Source organism: Argiope bruennichi, chromosome 4 (assembly GCF_947563725.1).
Source record: "Argiope bruennichi chromosome 4, qqArgBrue1.1, whole genome shotgun sequence".
Lineage (NCBI taxonomy): Eukaryota > Metazoa > Arthropoda > Arachnida > Araneae > Araneidae > Argiope > Argiope bruennichi.
The window spans coordinates 90,349,966-90,376,344 of record NC_079154.1 but is presented as its reverse complement, the minus strand read 5'-3'; the positions used below and the strand labels follow the sequence as shown (position 1 = coordinate 90,376,344).

At 27.8% G+C, this 26,379-nt stretch overlaps 1 protein-coding gene across 1 annotated transcript; it reads left to right on the top strand.

Moving 5' to 3' along the window:
* Window positions 1–271: 271 nt before the first annotated feature.
* On the top strand, window positions 272–23,694 carry LOC129966597 (secretory immunoglobulin A-binding protein EsiB-like). Its single transcript, XM_056081085.1, has 5 exons — window positions 272–407; window positions 10,383–10,524; window positions 13,089–13,134; window positions 16,132–16,218; window positions 23,486–23,694. Exons 1-5 carry the CDS (start codon window positions 285–287, stop codon window positions 23,583–23,585), a joined length of 498 nt encoding a protein of 165 aa, XP_055937060.1. The 5' UTR covers window positions 272–284; the 3' UTR covers window positions 23,586–23,694.
* Window positions 23,695–26,379: the final 2,685 nt, after the last annotated feature.

Below are 26,379 nucleotides of genomic sequence, written 5' to 3'. Positions count from 1 at the left end.
AAGTGAATTAGGGACGCTATTTTAACACTAAATTAACTGGAAAACGCAAGATCCCAATGAAAAAAATCGAATTATCATAGATTTTACTCAATCTTTCTTATCATTAACATTAAAATTTTCTGTAACCATTTTTATTCTCGTCAGCAACCAAGCGTATATAAAAAGATTGCATCAGAATGATTGACGCAAACAGCGTAGCGTGCGCTCAGATCATCAAATATTAACAAAGCCCCGAATCGTGCAAAAACCATCGCAAAAGTTACCACAGTAACACTGGGACAGTCATGACTCAAGTGAGACGGAGGTATGTTCCGAAATCGGACTACGATGAGCGGTTGCCGTTCGGGGGAAAAGTGGTACTCGCGAAGAAAAAGAAACCCCAAAGCTGGATTGTCACATTTCTGGAGGTAAGTTTTCGGAATTTGTATTCTAAAAAAAAAATGTGTATTTTATCAACACAGAGAAATTTTAATTAGGTTATGGGATAAATTATAAGATAGATCGCTCAAGTCGGGTCGAAAGCTGTAGTGGAAATGAATATAATTTTTTTAATTCTAAAAAATATATTCTTGGTATACAGAGTAAAAAAAGAAAAATATACAAGCAGATTTACTCTCCTTGTTTAAAAATGTCATCTAAAATAAAATTTTATGAATATCATTGTATTGTAAGTATATAATATATGCTGCGTATATATTGAAATATACCGTATTTATATGTACATACATATATTGATATGATGCATAGTTTTTTTTTTTTATTGTTATAAAGATAGAATTTAAAAACTACGAAATTCATTATTTTTTTCCTTTTAATTTGATCACTTCTGCATACCAATGATATTTAAGGTTTCATAAATATGTTTAATAGGAATAATAGTAAAATATTAAAAATGTGTTTTTTAAATTGATGAGATAAAGAAACATTAATAATAAATTTTGCGGCTGCTTTTATCAATTTTCTAGTCTGACCTTTTTCTTTTTATATGTATATACCACTTACTAGAGTTGCAAAAGTTAGAAAAGAGAATTCTGTCGAAGAAAAAATTTAATTTCCTGTGTGTGTGTGTGTGTGTGTGTGTGTGTGTGTGTGTGTGTGTGTGTGTGTGTGTGTGTGTGTGTGTGTGTGTGTGTGTGTGTGTGTGTGTGTGTGTGTGTGTGTGTCTTTTGCTAAGGAATTCTAACATATATTCGTCATTTCATGTATCTGGGTGATTTGAAACATTTATTTTCAGTTAGGAACTAATTCGCAATAGTTTTTCAATTTAGAAAAAAAAGTCAACATTCAGAAATAATTCAGGATTCTCAATTAAGCTTAGACGTTTGGACGTTTTAATCTTGTGAAATTTGAATAAAGGCTTGGAATCGGCAAGTCATATTTTGGTCAAATGCTTGGTATTTTGGTATTAATAAATGCTTTAATTTGGTGGGAATGTTTATTTATTTGGCTTTTTGCCTTTTCATGAATGGAATCTGACTTTCCACAGATTAGATAATTCCTGAAACGATTCATCTTGCTCTCCCTTCTAAAAATGCTTGGGTTTTCTAATAATTAAGAACATACATATTACCTTTTGTTTTGCCGTTTATAACTGTTTGTTCAGAGCAATGTTTTTGTATTAAAAAAACGAAACTTTTATTTTGGTTTTCATTACCGTCCTTTGATTTTTTCTGTGGGTTTTTACCATGCCTTAACCATCAACTCTTGAGGAATACAATTATAAAATAAAAGAAAGTATCGAATTATTATCTAATAAATGGTATTCAGAAATATGATGTATATTTGAATTTATATGAATTCAAATTGTGTTATGTGAAATTTTTATAAATGTTAAACGTGTGTGTGTAATGATATTTTAAATCTAATTTAAACTTAATTAATTTCCTAATTTTTATCTTAATTTAGCCCATATTAACTTTATTCTAAAAGGTTGTCTTATTTCCTGATCCAATTCCATTATTTTTAAGTAATTAATGCTATAGGAGCTCTGTAAAATTGCTTAAATCAGCGGTCCTCACGCTCCGAGAGAAGGGATAAAAATCTGTTAAGCTAAGAGAATTCTTTTTTAAAGATGCCTATATTCCCCTTACCTACGTCGATACGAAATAAGGGAGGCGAATATGGGAAATCTGATAGGTATTTCGTAAAGAAGTCACTATCAGAACCTCATTGTATATAATCGCCGAGGAAGAATGTTTCGGTCTCTTTACGCTCTTTTCACTCTTCTGTTGTGCGTATTTGTGAACGGACGTCAGTTTTGTCCCCGCTTCTTGTACATAAATTATATCTCCCGGAATGGAATAAAAGCGAAGTTTAAAAATTTTAAAGTGTCTTCTCTCTCTTCGGATATGAAACTGCTCAAACATATGTTTTACATTTTATAGCCTACAGGATAGTTTTCTGTGCTTATATATAATCAGTGAAAAGCATAAATTATTTGATAAAAAAGATCGAGTAATAAGTTTTCTTTCATTTTACTCATAAATACTGTGAAACAAAGTTTTAGTGAAAATTTTATAATAAGAAATTTATAGTTAATCAGCATTAATCAAAAACTTAACGGAAGCAATTTATTCACAATGCCATCAGCGATACCGTCGCAATTCAGCTGCTCAGTAACTGCTAGGGAAAAAAATATCAAATATCTCATCACACTTAGATTCATTGAATTTCTCTCCTTGAGAAAATCCTGGCTATTGAAATTTATTTAAATTACAAAAGGAATTATGACTACACTTCCCTCCTCTAATTTATATGAAAAATTTGTTAAAAAAGGATCCTGTAATCTATACTTATAATAAAGCTCAGTGTGTGTGTGTGTGTGTGTGTGTGTGTGTGTGTGTGTGTGTGTGTGTGTGTGTGTGTGTGTTGGCGCTCTACAGGCCAGGTCATTTGACATACAGCTATCAAATTTGGTACATGTATACCTTAGAGGTCGGGAATGTGCACCTGGGGTCCCTTTTTTTGAAATTTTAATTAGAATTTTAATTATTAATTAAAAACTAACTTTCCCGCCAAAAAAATCTTCCATTTTCCCCACCGCCAACTTTTCCGCCAAAAAAATCTTCTATTTTCCCCACCGCCAACTTCAATTTTTTTTTCTCCCAACAGAAATGGGGCTAGGGTTAACATTTTTCGGCGGATTATTTCAAACGATTCTGTTTATTTTCTTAATGTTTTATGCATTTAAAATTAAACATTGTTAATTAATCCATGTTTCAGATTCATTCTGAAGTACTTCTGAATTAAAATAACACAGAATAAAGGAAATTAAAAATGTATAATCTGCATAGCGTTACCCCAACTGGCGTAGAAAAATTCACGCATTTGCGTTACCGGAGCTGGCGAAGAAAATTCACGCATGCGCATTCTGAATGTTGCCATGACAACCGTTATCAACGGTTGATTTAAATTATTTTTAGGTTAGTTGCATGCTTTTGTAAGTAAATTGTATTTATGTTAGTTATATATTTTTTGTATATGCTTATAGTTTTAAGTACATCGTTTTAAAGTAGTTTTTTAAACCTGTTTTCGACCGATTATTTTAAACGATTCCTTTTATTTTCTTAGTGTTTGATGCATTTAAAATGAAACATTGTTAATGAATCGATCTGTTCATGATGAATCTGAGAAAATTTTGTTGACAAATTCTTGAGATATTACATAAATTAAGAAAGATATTCTTTAGTGCCCATAAAGTTTAAACGCTCAGTGACTCTATTATCAGTAATCATATTATTAAAAAAATGCTTTGTTTCAGTAAAAAATATTATATTAATTGCAGTTTAGTCATTTCCATTTTAATTTTAAGCATAAATTCTACCGGAACTAACAGAAAATTAGAGAGATACATATTATGTTATGGCTGAAGGACTTTATATTATTATGAGTGAATTACATGACTATCAAAATTTGAAGCTTTAAAATATTTGATGAAGAAGCTATTAAAGTAGGAATTACATAAAATATTGAATTATTGAAATTTTAACGAGCATTAAGATTGGCGAACCGGCTGGTCGCCAAAGGCGGCTAGTTATATCAATATTGTTAAAGAACAGCAGGATTTTCTAAAAAGGTTAAGAATCTCCGCAACATGGTCCCTTAAAACTTACCGCATCTGCTCCTGATTTTGGCTTTGTAAGGATAATAGTATTCTATTTTGTGAGGATATATGTAGCATAATATTTATATTCCAATACCAGTTGCAATACTTGAGAGCCTCTATTAGAAAAGAATGCTCCCGTAGTCAATATGCTACGTACATTTTGCAGTTATATCTATAAGCGTTATCAGCAATACCTAGACAATTGCTTTCAATAATTCGAATTGATAAATAACAAGCTATTACACTTGTGTAAATTGTTAAGGGTGATAGAATTCTGATTCATGCCATTTTTTGGTAATTTAATGGTTAATCAATATATGTTTAGGCTAAAGTCAATGTTTTTAACAGGTAATATGCAAATTCATACGAGAAATATCTGATATTTTCGTCAATGCACTCTATAGGGTGAAGTTATCGTTAATGTTGGTTGTGGAAAGTTTTAGAAGTTCCTGTAATTTGTACCATAAAACATATAACTTAATTTCATCGGTTTTCTTTCATTCTCTCACTGCCATTCTTGTGATTAATTATTTCAAGACATAAAAATACAAAGCTTCAGATGCTGCCTTGGATTGTATAGATATCTATAATAATATAGATGTATTCTAAATCCTTTTAAAATTTGTACTAAGAAATTTGAAACGCACCATTTTTTTAAGGTTATTAAATTGGCACGGGTTGCAATTGAAGTCTAAGCAAAACTTCAATTTAATTGCGAAGTTACAATTTAGAATGAATTTGTAAATAAGTACATAAATTTGTAAAAATGTACAAAGTTTGTAAATATGTACATTTTTATGTAGCTTTATAATATATTAGGTACTTTTCTTATTAATATATTTGGTCCAAAATTTGACAGATATCTGTAATTAACGATTACATATCAATTTTATCCTCTAAATCTTTTGAATTATTGTGTTACCAACGCGTGCAATCAAACTGGTAAATGTAAATAAAAAAAATTTAGATTCGGACAGGACAAATATCTGAAAAAGTCTCAATATAAAATTATAATATCTAGACTGGATATACCTATAGATTTCATGATACGACATGCGAGACACAAAATTCGTTTAAAATACTTTAATAAAATATTTTTTGGCCAGAGCAGATTGCTAGGCCAAAAGCTGTGAAATATAACGCATAGTTACTTTTTGTAGGGTGCAGAAATGTGCTCACTTAAAAAGACATTTTCAAAATTTTTCATGCATTTTTAATTAAAAATCAGTTGCAGCCTTAATATATTCTCTAGATAAACTTGTATCATATTGCAAACAAAAACTTTTTTACGCCACTTTAGAATTCGAAGACAATAGCTTTCCCATTAGCAAAAGACATTTACGATATCTCTATGATGTCCTCCGATATTCTGAATGTCGACAAAAATCATAAAAATATCACTAAATATTGTTAGGTATTTGTGCTATTTGGGATTTTTTTGTGGTATTAATTTTATTTCCAAATTTTTTTTTCTCTAAATTTTATTCGTTTTTTTAAAAATGTTTGTGTGTTTTGCAACATCATATCTAGTATAATATACACAGCCATGTTATATATGTTTGTTTACGTGTATGCCAAAGATCGTTTGTAATAAGAAAAAGGTAGACTTTTAAAAATAAAAAATAAAAAACAAGATAATCAAGCTTGAAGCATTATCATGCAATTATGTTTCAAGCTAAAAGTTCAAATTTCCATTAAGAATTTTTTTTTTTTTTTTTGAATTTGCATTTACAACATTTTTTTTCATACTTTTCTTTAGTAAAAAGTAAAAATGCGCTGACAAAATTCCGTCAGACACGCTCTACTTGCATCAGTATTTCGCACAATCATCTTACGCTGTTTGTGTATCGGTCACCATGACGAGCGACCTTCTGAACTGACCAATCGATTCATCACACATTCCGCTACAAGACATAAACTGAGAGAAATCTTCATTATAATTTCACGAGTCAGACATTTCACTTTCTAAAAATAAAGATAATTACAAACGAATGAAGTTCCAGCGTACAAATCCATAACATTTAAAGATACTACATGATATCCTTAGTGCATGTCCTGAAGATAATTAAAGAAATTTGAAAATATTCTTTGAATTCGTTATTGGGATTTATCGGATTCGTTATTATTATTTATCAGATAATACGCAGGGTTATGCTCTTTAATCCTTAACTAACTAATGCCTGAATTTTAAATCTTTCTAGATATACATATTCAATTGAAAAGTGTTCAAAATCATGTAAAGAATTTTCAATTATTATAATTAATAGATATACTTCTAAAAAATTATAGAAATTAAATTTTTATAGTTCGCTGGTTTTATTAACGCGTTAACTAATTATGCTAATACTTAAAATCAGAGTATTACAATTTTCACTAAACTGACTGAGACGTACTAAAATGGCTAAAAAGGGTTTTGAAAAACCATTTATTTAAATTTTTAGCTAAACTATAGTAGATGGTAGTCCTTGTAAATGGGTCTATTTAATGTAAATCGTAAAATATAGAAAGTTAATTGTTTGATAAGTGCTGCTATCTAGTATTGGAAAGTTAAAACTTTTTTTTTTTGAAATTAATGAGGTTTATTGAAAGAAAATATTTTTGTATTTCAATATAATGTACTTATGAATTTAGAGAAACTGCGAGTTAAACCATACCGATTTTTCAACCACCAAATGTTTACAGAGCTCTTTTAAACTGCGAAAAATTAATGTTACATTTTTTGCTCATCAACATACTGGTTTAAAATGAATTGCAAATCAGAGAATGCATCTTAGCAGAAGATATTGTACGATATCTCCACGGTGTTGCTCGACTTTCTGAATACCAGCCAATTTTCTGAATACAAACCAATAAAGCCAGTTATAATAAACGTTTACCATTTTATGCTAATAAAATTTGTTCTCCCCTCGACTTTTATATATGCCAGTACAATATGGCTTTCTGCTCATTTCCTCTTATAAGAGTATATTCCCATGATGAAAAAGAACCACCAATTACAAATGTGACATGTTCTGAGATGAAGTAAAAGAGTACATAGCTTAAACTGACACAATATAAAGCTTTTTGTGTTTTATAATATAATCAGTCGCCCTAGGCAACCATTTGGATTAATGGGTGCTGGGCAACTGGTTTTGTTACATTTGCTGGAATTAACAGTTGTTAAAAATTGCAATTAAATATTTTGTGTAACTTTATTTTAATGGCTTGGTCAACAACAAAAAAAATTTTCCCATTTTAATAAACTTGAATTCGTGCCATTTTAGAAACTTTCCACTGTGCCGATCAGTCTTCTAGGCATTTCTCTAAATTTTTTGTTTATATCCTTATACATTCAGCTATATCAAGAAAAGAGTAATAAGAAATTTTTTAAAAAATTTTCGCCACTGCTCAATTTTGAGTCTTAAGCTTAATTCTAAGAAAATAAAATTTCAAAAATTTTATTGAAAGCATACCTAATACTGGAATCTCCTCATTCAGGAAAAATAAGCCTGGTCTTCATATCTTGATAACAAACAACATAAAAGAACAGAAAGAAATGCTAATAGCAATAACAAAAACCTTATGTTTCATTTCAGCCATGAAATGTATTAAGGAAAATACGCTTAAATTATTTCTTAAATTATAAAAAAAAAAAAAAATGGGAAAAGATTTTCGACAAAAAATTGTAATCATTAAAATCATGATTAAATTTTTGTAAATTCAAAAATGATTTTAATGATACCGATTTTCAACTATTTCTAGATCATTTTAAGATATAGAAATCCTTTTTATGCTGTAATATTTATTGTACTTATCGAGGTAAAAAGTTTCATTTCGCTTAACTTTTGATTAATTAAAATTTCACAAATCGTTTATATATTTCTGCAGTACAAAGAATATAAGATACGTGTTTGGTATTTCTAGGTATACCCTGTAGAATCCCAAAATGCACATGTACATAATAAGAGGCACACGTACTTTCATTAGTATTAATAAAGTAGAAATAGAGAAGAAAAATTGTAGAGTGCTTTTTGGGTAACTTGATTGAAAATTTTGTAGAAAGAAGATAGAATATATTAACTGCTAATATAAATTCTTTATACAGGGTGTTCTAAAATGGTTAAAACACTCTTAATTTTGTAATTATTGTATATGAAGAGGCACAGTAAATTGTAAAAAATGTTCAAAATGATATAAGAAATTAGTTTATATTAACGAAAAAGTTTTGCTACTAAATTTCAAAAACTTTTTTTTTTTAATTTTTATATCATTTCTTTGATAAAGTTAATCAACTGGAAAAAATTCCTCTTTGTTACAACTAAATAGTTACAAATTAACTAAATAAGTGTATTTAAAATTTAATGAACTATAAAAAAGAAGAAAATCTCTTTTTCTAACAATTTAAAGTAGCAAAAATAAGAACAATATGCAAATTTACAATTATATACTTTTGGCCAAGAACAAAACAATTTAAAATTCACTGAACATAGATTTCGACTGCAAGAGTAATTTTATAAATGATTGGACTAAGATTTTTCATTTGAGCCGCACCGAAGCAAAAAAATTGATTTAATGGTATATTTAAAAAAAAACAATGCACAAATAAATAAGATTTGTATTGATATTCCAGCAGTGATCTAATTTCTCTGTTTCCTTTCAGCAAACATTCTTCTAAACGAATGATCCGATTTGAATAGCTAGCTGTTTTATTCTATCCACCGCCAAAGCATGTTTTTCAATCGCTTATTCGTGGATCCGCATGTGAACCGATCACTTAATGACTTTTCTTTTATCATATTAAAGAGTCGAGTTTAAAAACAATATTACTAAAAAAGGAATTTTTGAAAAGAATTAGTTATAAAGAATTGATATTAGTTATTCTTTTTAAAAGATATTTCTAATGAATACTTAAAATAAAGCTCAGTTTAATTGACTCATAAGGTATCATAAAACCATTCGAAATCGACCTTAACAAAGGCGTCTAAATCGTATAGTTCTTACGTGTCAGACCCATGCTTCTTTTTTCAATTTTCGAATATTCTTTTAAACTGTAAAAAAAATCATTATTTTTTCAAATTGCGAGAATCCGAAAGAAAGAAACAGCTGTAATAAAATAAAAATAAAAACTTTTCACACTTTTCATTTACGTAGCTAACATAAACTATGAAAACTAGAAGAAAATTTTTTTATCCTACACCATAATAACTGTTCTATTTTAGACTCAACTATAAGAATATACTTCTATTTAAAAAAAACTAAAAATGTGCGTAGTTAAAATTAAGTAAAAATAAAAAATTAGTTTGTTAAAAATTGAAGTGAAATTCATAAAATATATTATTAACTAAAAAAATTCTAATAACAATTGCAAAACAAATCTTATTTGAAATAGACATATTCTATTATTAACAACAAAATAAATATTCTAATATAAACAGAAAATCTTATTAAAATTTTGACAAAATTTTGGAACCAATAATTGTCTACAAAACTTAATTAAGATCCTTGCATATGCAAATAAAATTATATGAGCTATGAGAACACAAAACAAAAAATAAATAACTTCAAATTCCGATTTATTTTATTACCATTCCGAGAGAAAATTTTACGACAAACAACGAAATCAAATTTTAAATTCTCACTTCTCATTTTATATTTAATACGTGAGCTTGTGTTTTTATTGCGCTATTATATTTAAAAGAAAAATTTATACATTTTATACATTTGAATACATTTGTATACATTTGTGAAAATTTTCAACTTAATGCAAAGTTAATTTTTTTTTTCAGTTAAAAATGTTGTACCTAAATAAGTATTTAGAATTTAGGCAGAATTTGTAAGAGTTTTTCTTATGCCTTATCGTCTTGTTTTCAGTTTTTGAAATATCTCTATTTCCAATTTCTGTAAAGATTATATACAGATCAATAATTTTTAGTTAAACATAGCTTGAAGATATAGATATGCAAGTAAAACTATTATGCATATTATAATATTTTTATAATGATGGGTATGTAGAAAAACGAAATTTTTTTCATTAACTATTTTTATCTAAGGAGACGGCATTAAAATTTTGAAATTGCAACTTTTTGGTAGTAAATAACAGAGCTATTTCGCAAACATAAACTTTTTTACTTTATTTTGAACACTTTTGCAATTTTTATTGTTTACTTGCATTCAATATCTAAGAAATTAAAGCACATCTCTACCTTTTTGTACACTCTTTATAAACTTCATGTATGACAAAATGGGAAGAAAAATATATGCCAGACATAATTATAATTTTATCTCCTTCATATTTCAGTTCGCATCCCTCTCATCTGTAGTGGCTCTGTTATATTATTCTTATTTCCATTTTGATCATCTACATTTCCATGTCACTCACCTATACGCAAAAATGGGACATGCACATGCGCAGCATGCCATGGGACACAAGTACCTCAATGGTAAGTACATACACCATGTGAGACCGAGTATACTAGAATCTAGCCGTATTTAAGTCGGAAATAAAAATATGGCGAACTTACATGGAGGAATATACCTTCAGAGGATTTACACATCATTTTTAAATTCGTAATTATACTGGTTTTAAAGCGTATAAATTATACTGCAGATAGTTTCTGAAAGGTTATAGCTACAGTCATAAAAGTGGTATTTATGCATTAGTAAGAGATATATGCGCTGTCAATGAGATCACTTCCGACAACTCTATTCAGCGACGAAATGCTGAACTGAATGATCCTTTTTGAAAGCTTAACATTATTATTCTTTGTCACATAGATAAAATTTAGGTGAAAGTCCTATCACACCCAGATTTTAAAGCGTGTTAATGGCTATAAATGCATCTGTGTGTACTTTCAAAGCCATCTTTTATCTTTATCAGTCTATGGAATTATGAGTTGTAGATATTGTTACAAACCTGTAATTTTGCTTCCCAGTACGACTAGTGTCCTCTTAAGAAAGACAGGATGTACGATCTGTCCTGTGCGTGCTGAGCGTCAATGAATTCAGAGTTGGCGACTAACTTGGCGACCATTTGGAGACTTGACGATGAATTTGGCGACAAAATGGATCATACTGGAAAGTTCGAGAAGTTTCAGGATCCATCCAGTAGGAACCGAGATATACCCAGAGACGTCCTGATTGGTCTGAAGATTCTAGCCCCGCCTCCCTGAACTATAAAAGACGGGCACTTTGAAGCTGCGAGGAAGAAGGTAGTGTAAGTGAAGTCGTGTAAGAAGTAGCGAGAAGGTCAGTCGTTAGAGAGACGGTATAGCGAAGCTCCCAAGAACCTCTCTCCTGCTGGATTCTGTCTATCTGCTTCGTGTGCTACTGTCGTCTACTGTGTTTGTCTCTGCTTACACGGTTGTCGTCTTTGTGCTGTCCTGTCTTCGTGTAAATAAACGTCGTTGTTTTTTTCTACTGCTGATTGAGCGTTCTCCACATCATATCACTTCCACTATCCAAACGAACCCGGAAATTTCGTAACAATATTTAAAGGATAATTGGATATATGAACCACTGGAACGTATTCGTAATATTTAGAATCAATGAGAAGATTAATTTAAATACGCGAAACGTGATAATTGTATGGTTCTGGTTGTAGCCATCTAAATCTTCAAATAATTCTTGTATTTTGAATAAGTCAAAATGCTTTTTTGACCTTTTTAGTGGACAAATAGTCCATTCACATGATGATGATATAGATTAATGCTCGGATATTAGCCTGGACCTAAGAATAGTGACACTGATCAATTAATTCGTGCCCAAAAAGAAATAATAACAACTTCTTTCTGTATTATGTTAAAACATTTTTCCTGCCGTTATTTACATAAAAAGTCTAGTCATCTACAATCAAGAATATAGTTTTGAATAATTCCTATATATTAAGATCATGCGTAAATCTTCCTAAAAGTGTGGTACATTATCAGATTTATCAACTTAAACCGTCTCAAGTTTTAATTAATGTTTGAATTATTAGATTCACTATCCCTTTAGAATGTTTAGATCTATACGTGAAGTATAAAAGCCGAAATGATACTATTATAGATAGATTTTCAAATTTTTTGTGCATTTTTTTTATTTTTGTTTTATCAAATTCTAATGCTTATTTGCAAGTTCATAGACACTTTAATGTTTATTTGGATTCAGAATCATAAGGCTTATTTTAGAAGAGATAGGAAAACAGATTAAATTTAGTTTTAAGTTTGATTGGAAATGAAAATAAATTTTCAACAACTATTGCAAATGAAATTTAGACGCACAGAAAAAAAGGCATCAACTGTAGCTCGTATTTATGTAAATTATAATAAAGGTGTATCAAAATAATAGTAAAAGATTCTAGGTAATGTTATAATTCGTTGTAGTAGCAACAAATTTCTTCTTTTTTTCCATGATTTGTTTAAATAATATCCCCAGTTGTAGAAATAAAAAAAAATGATGCATTGTACTGCATCAGGTAAAACTGGGCTTGTGAAAACAAATTTGCTGAAGTTCTGTAAGAATATTGCGAGAAGATGCATAGTCGTTTCACAAACTTTATGATCTATTTCTTAATAAACCATTTCATTTTATTTCAATTGATAAAAAATACCCCAATAATCTATATGATATATTAACAAACAAGCCAATTAATGAAAATTCATAAATCACAACGTCATAGCAATCGGAAAAAAGAACATATCTTTCTCCTCCTTCGTCAGATTTATTATCTACTCAAAAAAAAAAATAACGTTTTTATCCCTTTTGTGAGATCTTTATAAAATTTTGAACGTTTTGTCCTCGTAATTCTAATACAGAAAGGTAGTTTAAATCGGTCTCTTCAAATAACAAATTTCTAAAAAAGTTTTCAGTCTGAAATGATCTTATTCATAAACAAAAGTGACGGCTAAAATACAAATTACAATCAGTTGTTAAAAAAAAAAAATTTTAATTTTGAAAACGGATATAGAAAATAATTATTAGCTTATACATGTAATAAATAAATTATATAAGCTACTTCCTGTTTTAGGAGCTGGTGTAAAAAGAAATCACACGGCTGCATTTCAATGGTTCAGGTAAGCAGAAGAAATTAGTAATATTTTTATTTATTTATTTTTATATAAATATTATTATTCTTATATCCATTATTTAAGATAATTAATTTTATGTAATATTTTTGTTTCTAAATTTAAGAAACAAAAGTATTTTTTACTGTTACAATTTTCAGATTTTATAAAACTGTTTTCAATATTTTATAAATATTTTTCGGAATACACCAAAAATATTTAAATCGAAATTCCCATAGTAAAATCATACAAATGCTATACTAAATGTCATTTTCGAAATTATCTAATTTACATATAATGTTGCAGTAATTAACAAGTTACTATGAGTTGTGTTTTAAAATAATTGTGGCAATACGTAAATCTTCCCACTTAATATTAACAAAAATCTCATTAAAAAATATTAAAAATTAATTTTACCATTGTCAGATTATTTTAATGCTTTTTCACCTGTAAATCTGGAGGTTTTTTTTTTTTTTTTTTTTTGAAGACAAATTCGGAAATCTGCCAAAATTTTAAAAAAGATTATTTAGTTCTTACAATATTTTATAACTAACTTATCTTTTATGAAATGTTTTTGGTTTTTAATTTTAGCCATGATAAAGTGTAAAATAAATGCATTAAATATCTTCAACTGATGAAATTGAACGCCCCTATAAATACATCAGATACTTAGAAATGCGTGCATTTCTATTCAATATGAAATTGATAGTATGTATGCCAAAATATGATTTTTAAAGAGGACACTGTTTTATTTATTTTCTTAATACAATAGCACTGCACTTCAGAATTTGATAATATTAACTGATTAATAACAATAACCAAATTGGGTAAAACAAACTGCGTTTTTATCACATTAAAGAAAGAAAACTTACAAGAAAAAAATTAACACAGGACAGGCTAAAATTTATTTTTAAAATAACAATCAAACAATTTCATTACCTGTTGAATTAGTGTGTTTATTTATAATTTAATCAATAGATAATCTTCACACTGTCTAAAATGAATAAAAAATATGAATGTCAAAATAAAACCATAATCCTGAGATTCTGTTAGAAATGTTCTAAGCCAGCTGGAATTTTAATTACAATAACATATTTTAACTTTTAATAAATATTCTGAAGTCTTTCACTATTTTTTCCTTGTGCCTTAATTTTTTTTATTATCAAATTGCAGGGTTTCCTATAAAAAGTTTAACACTCTTCTTTTATCTGCATGAGTAAAAAAGTGTTTATTTTTTTTTATTTTGTACTTAATGGTCTGTAATATGCGTATTTCATAACTCATGGTTATAAGTTTTCTGGGATCAAAAATTAATATTTCTAAAATTAGTTTCTAGATGGCACCACTTCTGTGAAATATGCTTTTTATACAAATTAATAAATTAATTTACAACCAAAAATTGTAAAATTATTAGAATATTTCATTATTATAGGGAATCTGTAGCATTGCGTAGTTTGAAACTTCTAATACATAAGGTAGTGAATAAAACTTTGTGTACCAAGTTCTGTTCTTATGAACATGGAATGTGAGAAGTAAATGAGTTTACAAACAATTTATCTGGCTACAAGAAAATAAAAAAAAATATATGAAGATTTTATCAAACTTTTAAAAATTGTCGGTGATTTTGATGTTTTCTCTCCATATGTATATATATATTTCAAGTATGAGAAAGTAAAAGTGCCAAAGTTAAATATTTCATAGTTTCTGTTTTCATGAAATGTATATCTAAAATTATTACAATTCATATTATAATGGAATTTATGCAGTCAGATACTGAAGTCAAACATCCCGAATATAATAGTTATTTTTAAAAAAAATATTCTTTAATAATAATAGTTAAGATTCTATATATGTGAGAAGTTTAATTTTACTCAATTCTTTCTTAAGTTCAAAAATGAATAAAAATAGGCTGTGTCAGTCATTTAAATCACACCTTTTCGTACTTAGTTGACATGTTATTATAAAAGAACTTGATTAATTCGCATACTTTCCATTCGCATTCGTTCACAGATCAACTTTTATCTTTTTCCTGAACCTGAATTTTTTTTATTAATATAATATGAAAATATCACTTATATTTGGAATTAACATGTATTAAGTCAAAGTAAAAGAAATTGTAAAAAAAAAAATCCTAAATTATTTTTATTAATTTAAATACCTCCATACCTTTCCCCATAATGAATCCAAGTGAATAACCTTTAATTTAATTCAAAACAGTATTTTTATTCATACTTTCAATAAAAAAAGCAATAATCATAACTTTCTTTTAAAAAACATTTTGAACACATTAGAAATTAATTTAAAGATTTATTGTATAATTGCTTTATTCAAAATTTCATATACTATTTTTTTTATTGAAATTCCTTTCTTTATTGAAAATATTTTTAAATTGCAAAATTATTAAAAATTTCAAATTTTTAAAATTATTATAAAATTATAATAATTGCTTCTAATTAATTAAACTTACTACGGTTTATTTATTAAATTGTGTATTATTTAATAGAATTTTTCAACATTAAAAATTAGTTTTTTTGTTTTACTTAATTTTTTATTTTTTATTTTAAAATATGTTTTTCTCTAATGTTGTGCTGATTTTCAGAACAAGTGTTTTCTGAATTTTTGGATAAATCGTATTATTTCTTTATAGTCTAGTCAGATTTAATAGATTATATTTCTTCGTATTTAATTATTGCTTTTTATGATTTATTGCTAAAAACAAGAAAATCTTTAATGTGCAAATTACCTAAATAATCTGCAGATTAGGCAGCTCGATCTGTTAAAATGCAGAGAATTGTTTGATTTCTCATATTACCTTAGTAATTAACTATTCATGCACTAAACATTCTTCAAAATAAAACCTTACTCAAACAGCAATGTTTTTATATGATTAAGTTGATAATCAGTCAAACAATGCTGTGATATTTGGGACTGTTAACTTATAAGCAATTTTTACATGAAACCTTGTAGTTTAAGAAAAGATCAGATTTCATTCTAGAAACATTTCAGGAAAGCTGCAGATCAAGGTCATCCTCACTCAGCTTATAATTTAGCTGTGGGGCATATGCAAGGTTATGACACAGATGTTAAAAAAGGGTAAGTATGGAAGATTTTCTTTTTTTCTTTTCTATCCATTTGAATTGCTAAAAAAGGCCTGACAACGCGGTGGAGTGTAAAGAATTAATATAACGGCTTATTAAAAAAAAAAGCTTGAATTTTTAGCATAATTTTTAAATTTTTCTTTGTTGATTATAGAAATAAGTTAAAGCATTATGATACAATCTAATTGTTTTATGATAGTAAAAGGAAACCGAAAAAATCAACTCATTTTTCTGATTGTAAGATGAAAATTTCAACTTGAGTGAACTATTTAGTATAAAAATATACTTAACGGATTTAAATCTGATATCTTAACTTGAAATGAGCTTTTCAGAGTTAAAATATTTAAAATTCACTGTTTTTGCTTAGACTTTCTCATTAAATAAAGAGTTAATAAATACGTATGTGTGAATGGATCCCCTAATCGGAAATTTTCATGTGGAAATACAACAATAAATGAAATTTGTATTGCGTGCTAATTACTAATATTTAATACTTGCAAATGTTAATACATACTCTTTATATATAATTTATATATAAAGAGTATTTATTAACGTTTGCACCATGAAAAGAAGCAAAAACTATATAAGAAGAAGAATTATCATTCACTTTGAATATATTCTGAAAATATTTTTTATTTCTAGATTTCCCACGAAACAGGGAAGAGATATTAAGTGCCAAAAAAAAGACATTAATTTTGGATTTGCGTATTTTGATAACATACATTTTAAGATAAACATGCAAACATTTAACATACATTTTAAGATAAACATCCCAAACAGCAAAAGATCGTTGGCCAACCATTGGCCAAGCATCGCCCCACGGAACGAGCGAGATCGGAGGCGATCTCGCCCCGACATTGGTCATGTCCCCCGGCGGTACGCCCCGCGATGGTCGTCCCGACTTGTTTTCGACGAATTTGCCGATCCTTTGGCGACTTGTTATTATCACGGGCGACGTTATACCAAGCATTTCGCGACCTGTTTTATCAATGGGCGACCCAATACCAATCATTTCCCGATGTGTTTTAGCAATAGGCGACCCAATACCAATCATTTCCCGATGTGTTTTAACAATCGACGACCCAATACCAATCATTTCCCGATGTGTTTTAACAATCGGCGACCCAATACCAATCATTTCCCCTTGTGTTTTAGCAATGGGCGACTCAATACCAATCATTTCGCGACCTGTTTTATCAATGTGCGACCCAATACCAATCATTTCCCGAGGTGTTTTAACAATCGGCGACCCAATACCAATCATTTCCCCATGTGTTTTAACAATCGGCGACCCAATACCAATCATTTCCCCATGTGTTTTAGCAATGGGCGACCCAATACCAATCATTTCCCCATGTATTTTAGCAATGGGCAACCAAATGCCAATCAATAGGCAATTTATTTCTGAACACTTGCTGGTGTCAAATTGAAATATTAGTTTAATGGTTATTCAATTTTCTCAAACTCTAGAAACTAGTGTCATAATATTTAAAACTATCATACTTTCAAAATTTTGTCAAAAGCCTGAAAATACGAGATATTTTGAATAGTTTACTTTTCTTTTTTACCTATTAATAATAGTGTTTGTTATTTATTTTGATAAATTTAAAATTCCATAAAATACTTGTTTTCGATAAAAATTCATGGAAAATGTCATTCTAACAATTCTTCCAACTTTTTTTTAACTATTATTATAGCATAGATTTTACCACAATCTTACCCTATAAAATGTTTAAATGACATTTTTTTACTATTCTTTAAAAAAAATAAACAAATGCTAAAATTATCTGAAATAATTTTAAATTTGATCCCCTGAACATCTATCTACATATAAGATTTATTTCCTTCATTGATATTTCCTATTTATTTTCATTGTTTAATGCATGGGAAGAAATGTTAACATAATCATAGTTTCAATTATATAATTAATCAGTATGATTTTAACTGATATTAGAAATTTAAAAGTAGATGTATTATATATATTGCCTATATCATTTGTTTTTAAAAGCTCTTTTATAAAAATTCGAAACAGAAAAATATATAATTCCTATTAAAAATATATATATATATATATTTTTTACTATACACACTTTTATATTGCTTAATGTGAGCAATAAACAAATAATTCCTAAAGAATAATGAATAAAACACAAATTCCTATTTTAACACCCTAAAATTTAATGCATTGGTTAAAAATAGTTTCAAACACTAAATTATATAATTCCTATTATATGTTTCTTCAATAGAAAATATTTTACAAGCACAAATTAATAAGTTACTTCAAATTTCTAATATTTTCATAATTTATGTTTAGTGAGGTTTAGATTCGTAGCAAAATAACAAAATTTGATCAATGTTAAACCCCGAATATTTCACAAATATGTTTGATAAAAATTCCATATACAAAAATGTAACGCTTCTTTCAATTTTACTGATTCTATTTACTATTGATTTTACAAAATTACTTCATGAAGAAATTTTATACCTCATTATAAATTTTAGTGTTAGCTAATGTCCAATAGATAACATTTTACAAGCACAAAATAATAATTTACTTCAAATTTCTAATATTTTTTTTATTATCTATGATTAGTTTGGTTTTATGGCACAAGAATTAAATTTGATCTTTGATAAACACTGAATATTTCTCAAAAATTCCATACACAGAAATGCAGCACTTCTTTCAATTCTACAAAATTCCTTATATTTACTATTAACATGTAAATTTTCTTCAAGTTGTAGAAATTTTACACATTATAAATGTTAGTGTCGGTTGATGTCCAACATACAACATTTTACAAGCACAAATTAATAATTTACTTCAAATTTCTAATATTTTCTTGATCTATATTTAGTTGTTTGGTTTTGTAGCACAAGAACCAAATTTAATTAATGATTAACATTGAATATTTCACAAAAATTCCATACCCAAACATGGAACACTTCTTCCCATTATAGGAAATTTTATTTACTATTAATTTACAGAGTTACTTCATATTGCATTAATTTTAAACCTCATTATAAATGTTAGTGTTAGCTAATATTCAATAAACAACAATTTACAAGCACAAACTTACTTCTTATTTAATAACTTACTTCAAATTTCTAATATTTTCATAATTTATGTTTAGTGAGGTTTAGATTTGTGGCAAAATAACCAAATTTGATCTATGATTAACTCTGAATATTTGAAAAATATGTTTCACAAAAATTCCATGCACAAAAATACAACACTTCTTTTACTTATACGAAATCTTATTATTAACTTACAAAGTTACTTTATTATTATTAACTTACAAAGTTACTTTATGGTGTAGAAATTTTATACCTTATTACAAATGTTAGTGTTAGCTAATGTCCAATTGATAACATTTTACAAGCACAAATTAACAATTTACTTCAAATTTCTAATTTTTTTTAAAATCTATGATTAGTTTGGTTTTGTTTCATGGCACAAGAACCAAATTTGATCTATGATTAACTCTGAATATTTTACAAAAACTCCATACCTAAAAATGTAAACACTACTTTCAATTATACAAAATTTCTTTAGACAAATATTTTTTTAATTAATATTTTCCCCTCTTTATTTTTAGGAGAAAAGAAAAACAACTATGCAAAACAATTTATTTACAAAGACCCTCATTAAATAATATTTTAGAAATACAAAGTAAAATAATAATTTACTTGAAATTTTTTACTGAATTTTCTGTAATGACTTATACACCCAAGCAAAATCCTGAAACTATGACTTATAATTTAGAAGAATAAATAATATTGACACAAAGTAATTTATAAAAAATTTATTTAAACTTTATTTATTATGTAATACTTGAAGAGTTTGAAATTTCTAAAAATCCACACACATTTATATAAATATTCTATATATGTATAACTGAATCTTCAGCTACATATAAAAAATTATACATTTATTTATACATTTCATTTTTCCTTTTTGCTGAACCTGGAAAACAATTATAATAGTAATTGAGATTTCGCTTCATTTAAAAGTACAAATAAAATATTTGTTGACAAGTGGACATGAGTAATTAACAAGCAAAAGTCTTATAGAACTTCATAAGCATAATATTTTTGTTCTGATACTGGACTGTGTAAGCAAACTTTATAATAATGTTTAGGATAATAAAGAAAAAAAAAAAAAAACTCAAACTAATGGGAGTAAAATTTATGTTACTGTTATATGAAATGCGAAATACTTTGAAACTATTCATATAAGAGAACTCAAAAGTGCCTGCATAATCTCAAGTTTTAAAGTTTTTTTTTTTTTTTTTTTTGAAGTTTAAAATAAATACATTCTGCTAAACTTTTTTTTAGCCTCATGTCAAAATAAAAATAATTACACAAATGTTATTTCAATACCAAAATATTAAAATGTTATTTAATACTTTATTAAACTTCTTTCATAGAAAAATTGTAAATGAAAAGGAAAATTAAATAAGCTAAATAGAATTAAAATCACTTGAATTGTCAGTCTGAAAAAATAATGAGGTTGCCATTAAAAAAATTTATTAAAATTATATAGAAAAATAAAATTTGCACAAAACAAAATTTATGTTTTTCTAATTAAGGCAAATAAGTTTTCAGATAAAAAAATCAGAAATTAAAATTTACCTACTTGTCATTCAAGCCTATCACATTGCAACATTTTGAAGTTTTACTACATTTTTCACGAAAAGACATTACATATTTTGGCACTTAAACACATACATCTGATAAATCCTTGATTGCTTCCACTGCTCTGAGTAATTGCAACTGACCAGAGAGAAATTTTCTGATTTGGAATATCTTCAATTCTAAACAAGTTCTTAGGATATAAAGTGAATTGGGACATATAATTGTTTTAAATTTCCTTCTGATGTTCCAAGTAGGTAGAAACCATACTCCGTCACATTAATTATAACTTCCAATATTATGCTCTTTCTTGAAGTCAGGAATAGAAACTTGCACAGTAGTTTCCAAAAAAATATTGAGAAATTTTTTTTTGTTCATATTTATAGATCAATTTTAAAATTTATTTTATCTTTAATTGCATTTTCAGTTTTGAAACAAAGGTTGCACAAAATTTTTATTTCATTGAATGAGAGATGTATTTCATACTTTGCCAGGTTGTCATTTGGCATTCTATAGAATGCTTAGAAAATGTATGAAACAATTTGTATTTCATACATTACTGGCTTGTTTTAGGCATTATATACAATGCTTGGGCATTCTATAGAATACTGGATTTCATATTTTGCTGGTAATACATATAAAGAATTATACATATACTTTTCTTCAAGTTCACTCTTCTTTTTGCAGATTTGATGAACCTAAAAAACATATTCCTTAATTAGAATAATGATTGAGCTTTCACTTCTTTTAAAAGTACAAATAAAATATTTGTTGACAATTGGAGATATGTAATTAAGGAGTAAAATAGATATATAGAACTTCATAAGCTTGATAATGTTTTCAATATGATAAAACTATATAGGCAAATATTATAATAATGTTTAGGACAATAGAGAAAAATAATATAAACTAATGGGTGTAAAATTTATGTTACTATTTTATGAAAGGTGAAATAATTATAAACTATTCACATAAGAGTATTCAAATATAACTACATAATTGCAAGTTTTAAAGATTTTTTTTTTTTTAAATTTACAATAAATATATTCTGCTAATCTATTTTTTTAGCTTTATGTCGAAATAAAAATAATAACACAAATGTTATTGCAAAACCAAAACATAAGAACGTAATTTAATATTTTTTTTAAACTTTTTTCATTAGAAATTGTTGTTAACAAAAGGAAAGGCATTGTAAATGAAATGGAAAAATATCTGCAATAATTTAAGAACAGACACACACACAAAATAAAGATAGGAAATAAAATCACTTGAAAAGAATACAAACAAGAAAAGAAATGATAATCGTAGCTTACGCCTAACGCTAATAATATCACGTGCAACTCCATGTTAAGCAACGTGTTCGAACGGCTTCAACAAAAATAATCTTTTTTATTCACTATTTAGAATAAATAATATATTATTTACAAATATATAATAATAAAAACTTTACACTTACCAAGTTTCTTGAAATGACAGTATGCGTTGCTGGTTGAATTTCAAAATCCAATACACGCCAGGTGATTCATGGGAAATTTCTAAAATATGTTCGCATAGCGCCACCTAGGAAAAGCAACTTTCCCGACATCGAGGCGACTATGGGCCGATTGCTTTGAGCCGGTCTTTTTCACTAAGTCGCCGTAGGATTTCGCCCCGATGAAAAAGCGATCTTCAGAGGCGACAGAAAAAAATATGGTCAAAATCCGATGTCGCGCCAATGCAAAGGTGACATTGGCAAAATACGGGCGGCGTATATCAGATGGCTGCGATGCTTGGCCAATCGTTTAGCGACTTCTCTTGCTGCTTGGGATATACTTATATCGAGCATACAAAAAGTTAAACTAAAAATTTAATAATGTGCATTATTATTGGTAAATTTTTGATAATCATCTGAGATAGTCCATAGAATTTACTTTTAAAATATTTAATCTAGATACATAAGAAAGGACTTTAAAATATTGCTGCAAATAAGACAAATACCTAAAAAATTTCGTCGCCTTAACTTTTGATTCACAAGTCAAAGAAAGCAAAGGCCTCCAGAAAAAAAGCGTTGAATAACTTTTAAGTCCAGCAAAATCTTTAACATTCTATAACGCAATCAATTTAAAAGTAGGCTTATCTTACAAATACATATCACCTCACGCCATGCTACAATTTCTATAGATATGCTGTAACTAATATTTTGTAGATCATTAGAGACCTACTATCCCTATGACAGTATAGATCCCATTTTGTCCCTGTATTGGCATTAGTAATGATCTATTTTCTGTAGCTATATTATGACTGATGTTCTGTAGATTAATAATGACTTATTACCCCTATGACAATAAGTGACGCGTGTTGTATCTTATTACCAAAAACAATAGCATGGTTTCTTTGCATATGATTAATCTTTTGTAAATAATTAGCTAATTATTACCCCTATAACCATAATTGTATAGCCGTAGTCTCTAATGATCTACGGCTTCAATAAATTAAAATATATATTTAATTATTTTATTTTGAATATTTATCTGCCAACCAAATTAACTTATGCCTTGTTTATTTAGTTGGTATTAGCCTGTATTTTATACTCTGATATTTAATCAAATATTTTCACATTTAATCACATATATTCACTTTCTTCCAAACAGGGAAGCTCACGATCTTATTAAGTATGCCCTTGATCAAGGGGTGGAGGAGGCTCATGATGTTTACCATCGAGTGTGCACAAAAGGACATTGTGTACATTAGTAGTTCTTTGGTAAATCTTCATACTGTGTATCAAAAATTGGTCAACAATGCGGAAGCGATATTACGGCATGGAAAATTCATGTTACAAATTTATATGTAATACCTGTATCATTAGGATAAAGATAAATTGTAAAAAAAATGATTTAAAATTATTTTAAAATAATAAAAGAAGATATTTCTCCTTTTCTGTCTGAAACAAAAAAAAAATTAACTGTCGACCATGTATTATAGATTTTTGTTCTAAATATCACAGCACATACGTATTATCATTTTACAGAAGCTTTTATTACTTCATTTTAAAAAAACATGATTTTCTGTGAAAATAACATGTTTAATACGATCTTCCATAAAACTTTAAAAAAATTGCTGATTTATTTATATCTTCTCGCACATCGCAATCTATAAATTTGTTAATTATGCTTTTCGCGTAAGTGTAAAGCATTATTAACAAATACCATAAAAAGTGTAAAAAATGAAATTACATAAAACGAAAGCACCAGAAATGTATCAAAAATAGTATAACAAATAAAAACTTGGTAAGCATTAGTGAGGAAAGGAAGTGATGATAAATTATAATGAAACTAGCTTCCTATGGGGACCAACTTGTTCGCCCAGATCATTGATTTTTTTGGGGGGCGGGGGGTGTCAAAACATGAATAAAAGGCATTTTTTTCATTTCATCTTTTTATCTGACCCGATTGAAAAAAATATGTTTAATTTCAATATGATACTAATAATTGTGAATACAAATTTAACAGTGCATTTACAGTGATATAAAGGTGGAACTGGAAATCTTATTTCGAAGTAATTTCATGGAAAATAAAAAGAACGCAATTGAATGTTAAGAAGGATGAGCTTGAGTTTCGTATCATTAAAAGATCATGATACTGTTGAAGTTCTTGATCAAATACTGTAATTATATGCAAATAAACCGAAAACTGGATTTCCTACTTTCTTAAAAGATCACTGGCAAAACCTTCTTCTGCAGATAGTATAAGCCAGTAAAATTTAATTTCATTTTCTCAATTCATCACAATTATAGATTGTGTATTGCATTTAGAAATTATATTCAAGAATAAAGAATAAATTCTACATAAATAAAACTCATATGAATAAAAAGGCAATTTTTTTTGATAATGTCTATTAAAAATAACGTCAAAATCATTTTTGAGAAATAATAATTTGTCATCAATTTCCATAGGGAAGTCATAATGATTATCCATTTGGTGATGTTAAGCCTATTTCCGCGCTGAATTAAACTTACCATTTGAACCTTATTTTTCATTTTCTTTCCTCATTGCGATTCTGGTAATAAAGAAACTGTTGTATATGTTTTTACAGAACAATATAAATTATACACATTATTAATTTAAACACCTTTTAAAAGACTCACCATGGATTGGCAGGTATAGTACTAGTTTTACAGTAATATGATCTGAAGATTTTTTGAAGGAAACAAAGAAAGTGGTTTCAACAGGGTGAAAAAATACATATAATATAACAAATAGCCACGGTAAAAGGATTGTAAGATTTGAAACCATTTAATTTATAAAATATTGACGAAGCTTTATAAAAGTGATATCGACATATAAAAACAAGTATGCGCTACATGATTAGACCACTCTCAGAAATCAATGGCCATACTAGGGATTTTATCTGCAAAAATATTAGAGTTAAGAATTGGGAGAAACCAGTCGTAATATAATGCCTTAACAATATTTCGGAACCATGTCTGTTTATATAATAAAATATAAGAAACATTCTTTGTGCCTAGCCGATTCAGTAGGTTTCTGCGTCCAAAAAATTATAAAATCTTTTAAGCGTACTAGGTCTTAATGATTAAATATTTTCAAATCTTAAATTTTGATACATGTATAATTTGTATTATTTTGGAAGCCTTACATTTGTTCATTTCATGGTGCTGTATATTTGCCCAATTTTTTTATCCGTCGCTTCACATTAAATTTCGTTTTGAAATGGGAAATGCTTCATCTAGTTCAATTAGCATAATAAATTGCTTGTTGAATCAAAACGCACTCATAAAATGCATAAAAAAAGATCCTGAAATGGTCAACAATCATGCACACAGATGCCTTTTATTACTTTTTCATATACCATATAGAGATGAAATACTGTAACCATCAAAAACTTTGAATCTGAGATTTTCATGTATACTCATGTTTCGGACCTGTCTGACTTCGAAAGATACATTTTTGAACATGTGTATGTATGTCAGTCTATCTGTCTGTGTGAACACGATAACTCAAAAGCACTTTGGGCAAGACAAATGGAATTTGGTGTATATGGATTAACTACCAAATGTGTAGATATCTATCAAATTCCATTCAGAGAAAGTTGGTCTGTCTGGATTTTCGGTAATAAGTAAACTCTAAAAAATATAAATTTTCTTTTTCAAATTTTGAATCAAATCTGTGAAAGAATTGACTGTCTATCAATCTGTTCTTTCGCCTCATATAAACGCAAAAAATTATAGGCGAAATTGTTTCAATCAATGAAATTCTGCAGTTACCTTCTTATCATATTGTAGTTTGGTGTAAAATGTTGGTTTTATTCAGTTGGCAAAAAGGCGTTCAAAATTATATTTTCACGCTAGATTCAGTAAAAGTGTTAGATTCACACCCAGGATCTGTATTTTGTAATTATCTTTCTCTAATTCCATGCAAGGTCTTACCTAATGTCCATAATTTTATGTGGAGAAGAGTTCATCAATTAATACCTTAACTGGTGAATATGCCAGAAAGCATCGGAGAAACCTTTCTTTTTAGTTTCTATT

Bases quoted from the DNA above. Each gene is read 5' to 3' on its own strand.
- LOC129966597 (XM_056081085.1), top strand. From the start codon at position 285: ATGACTCAAGTGAGACGGAGGTATGTTCCGAAATCGGACTACGATGAG. The intron at 408-10,382 runs GTAAGTTTTCGG...TTCATATTTCAG, and splicing joins GGATTGTCACATTTCTGGAG to TTCGCATCCCTCTCATCTGT. The intron at 16,219-23,485 runs GTAAGTATGGAA...TCTTCCAAACAG, and splicing joins GACACAGATGTTAAAAAAGG to GGAAGCTCACGATCTTATTA.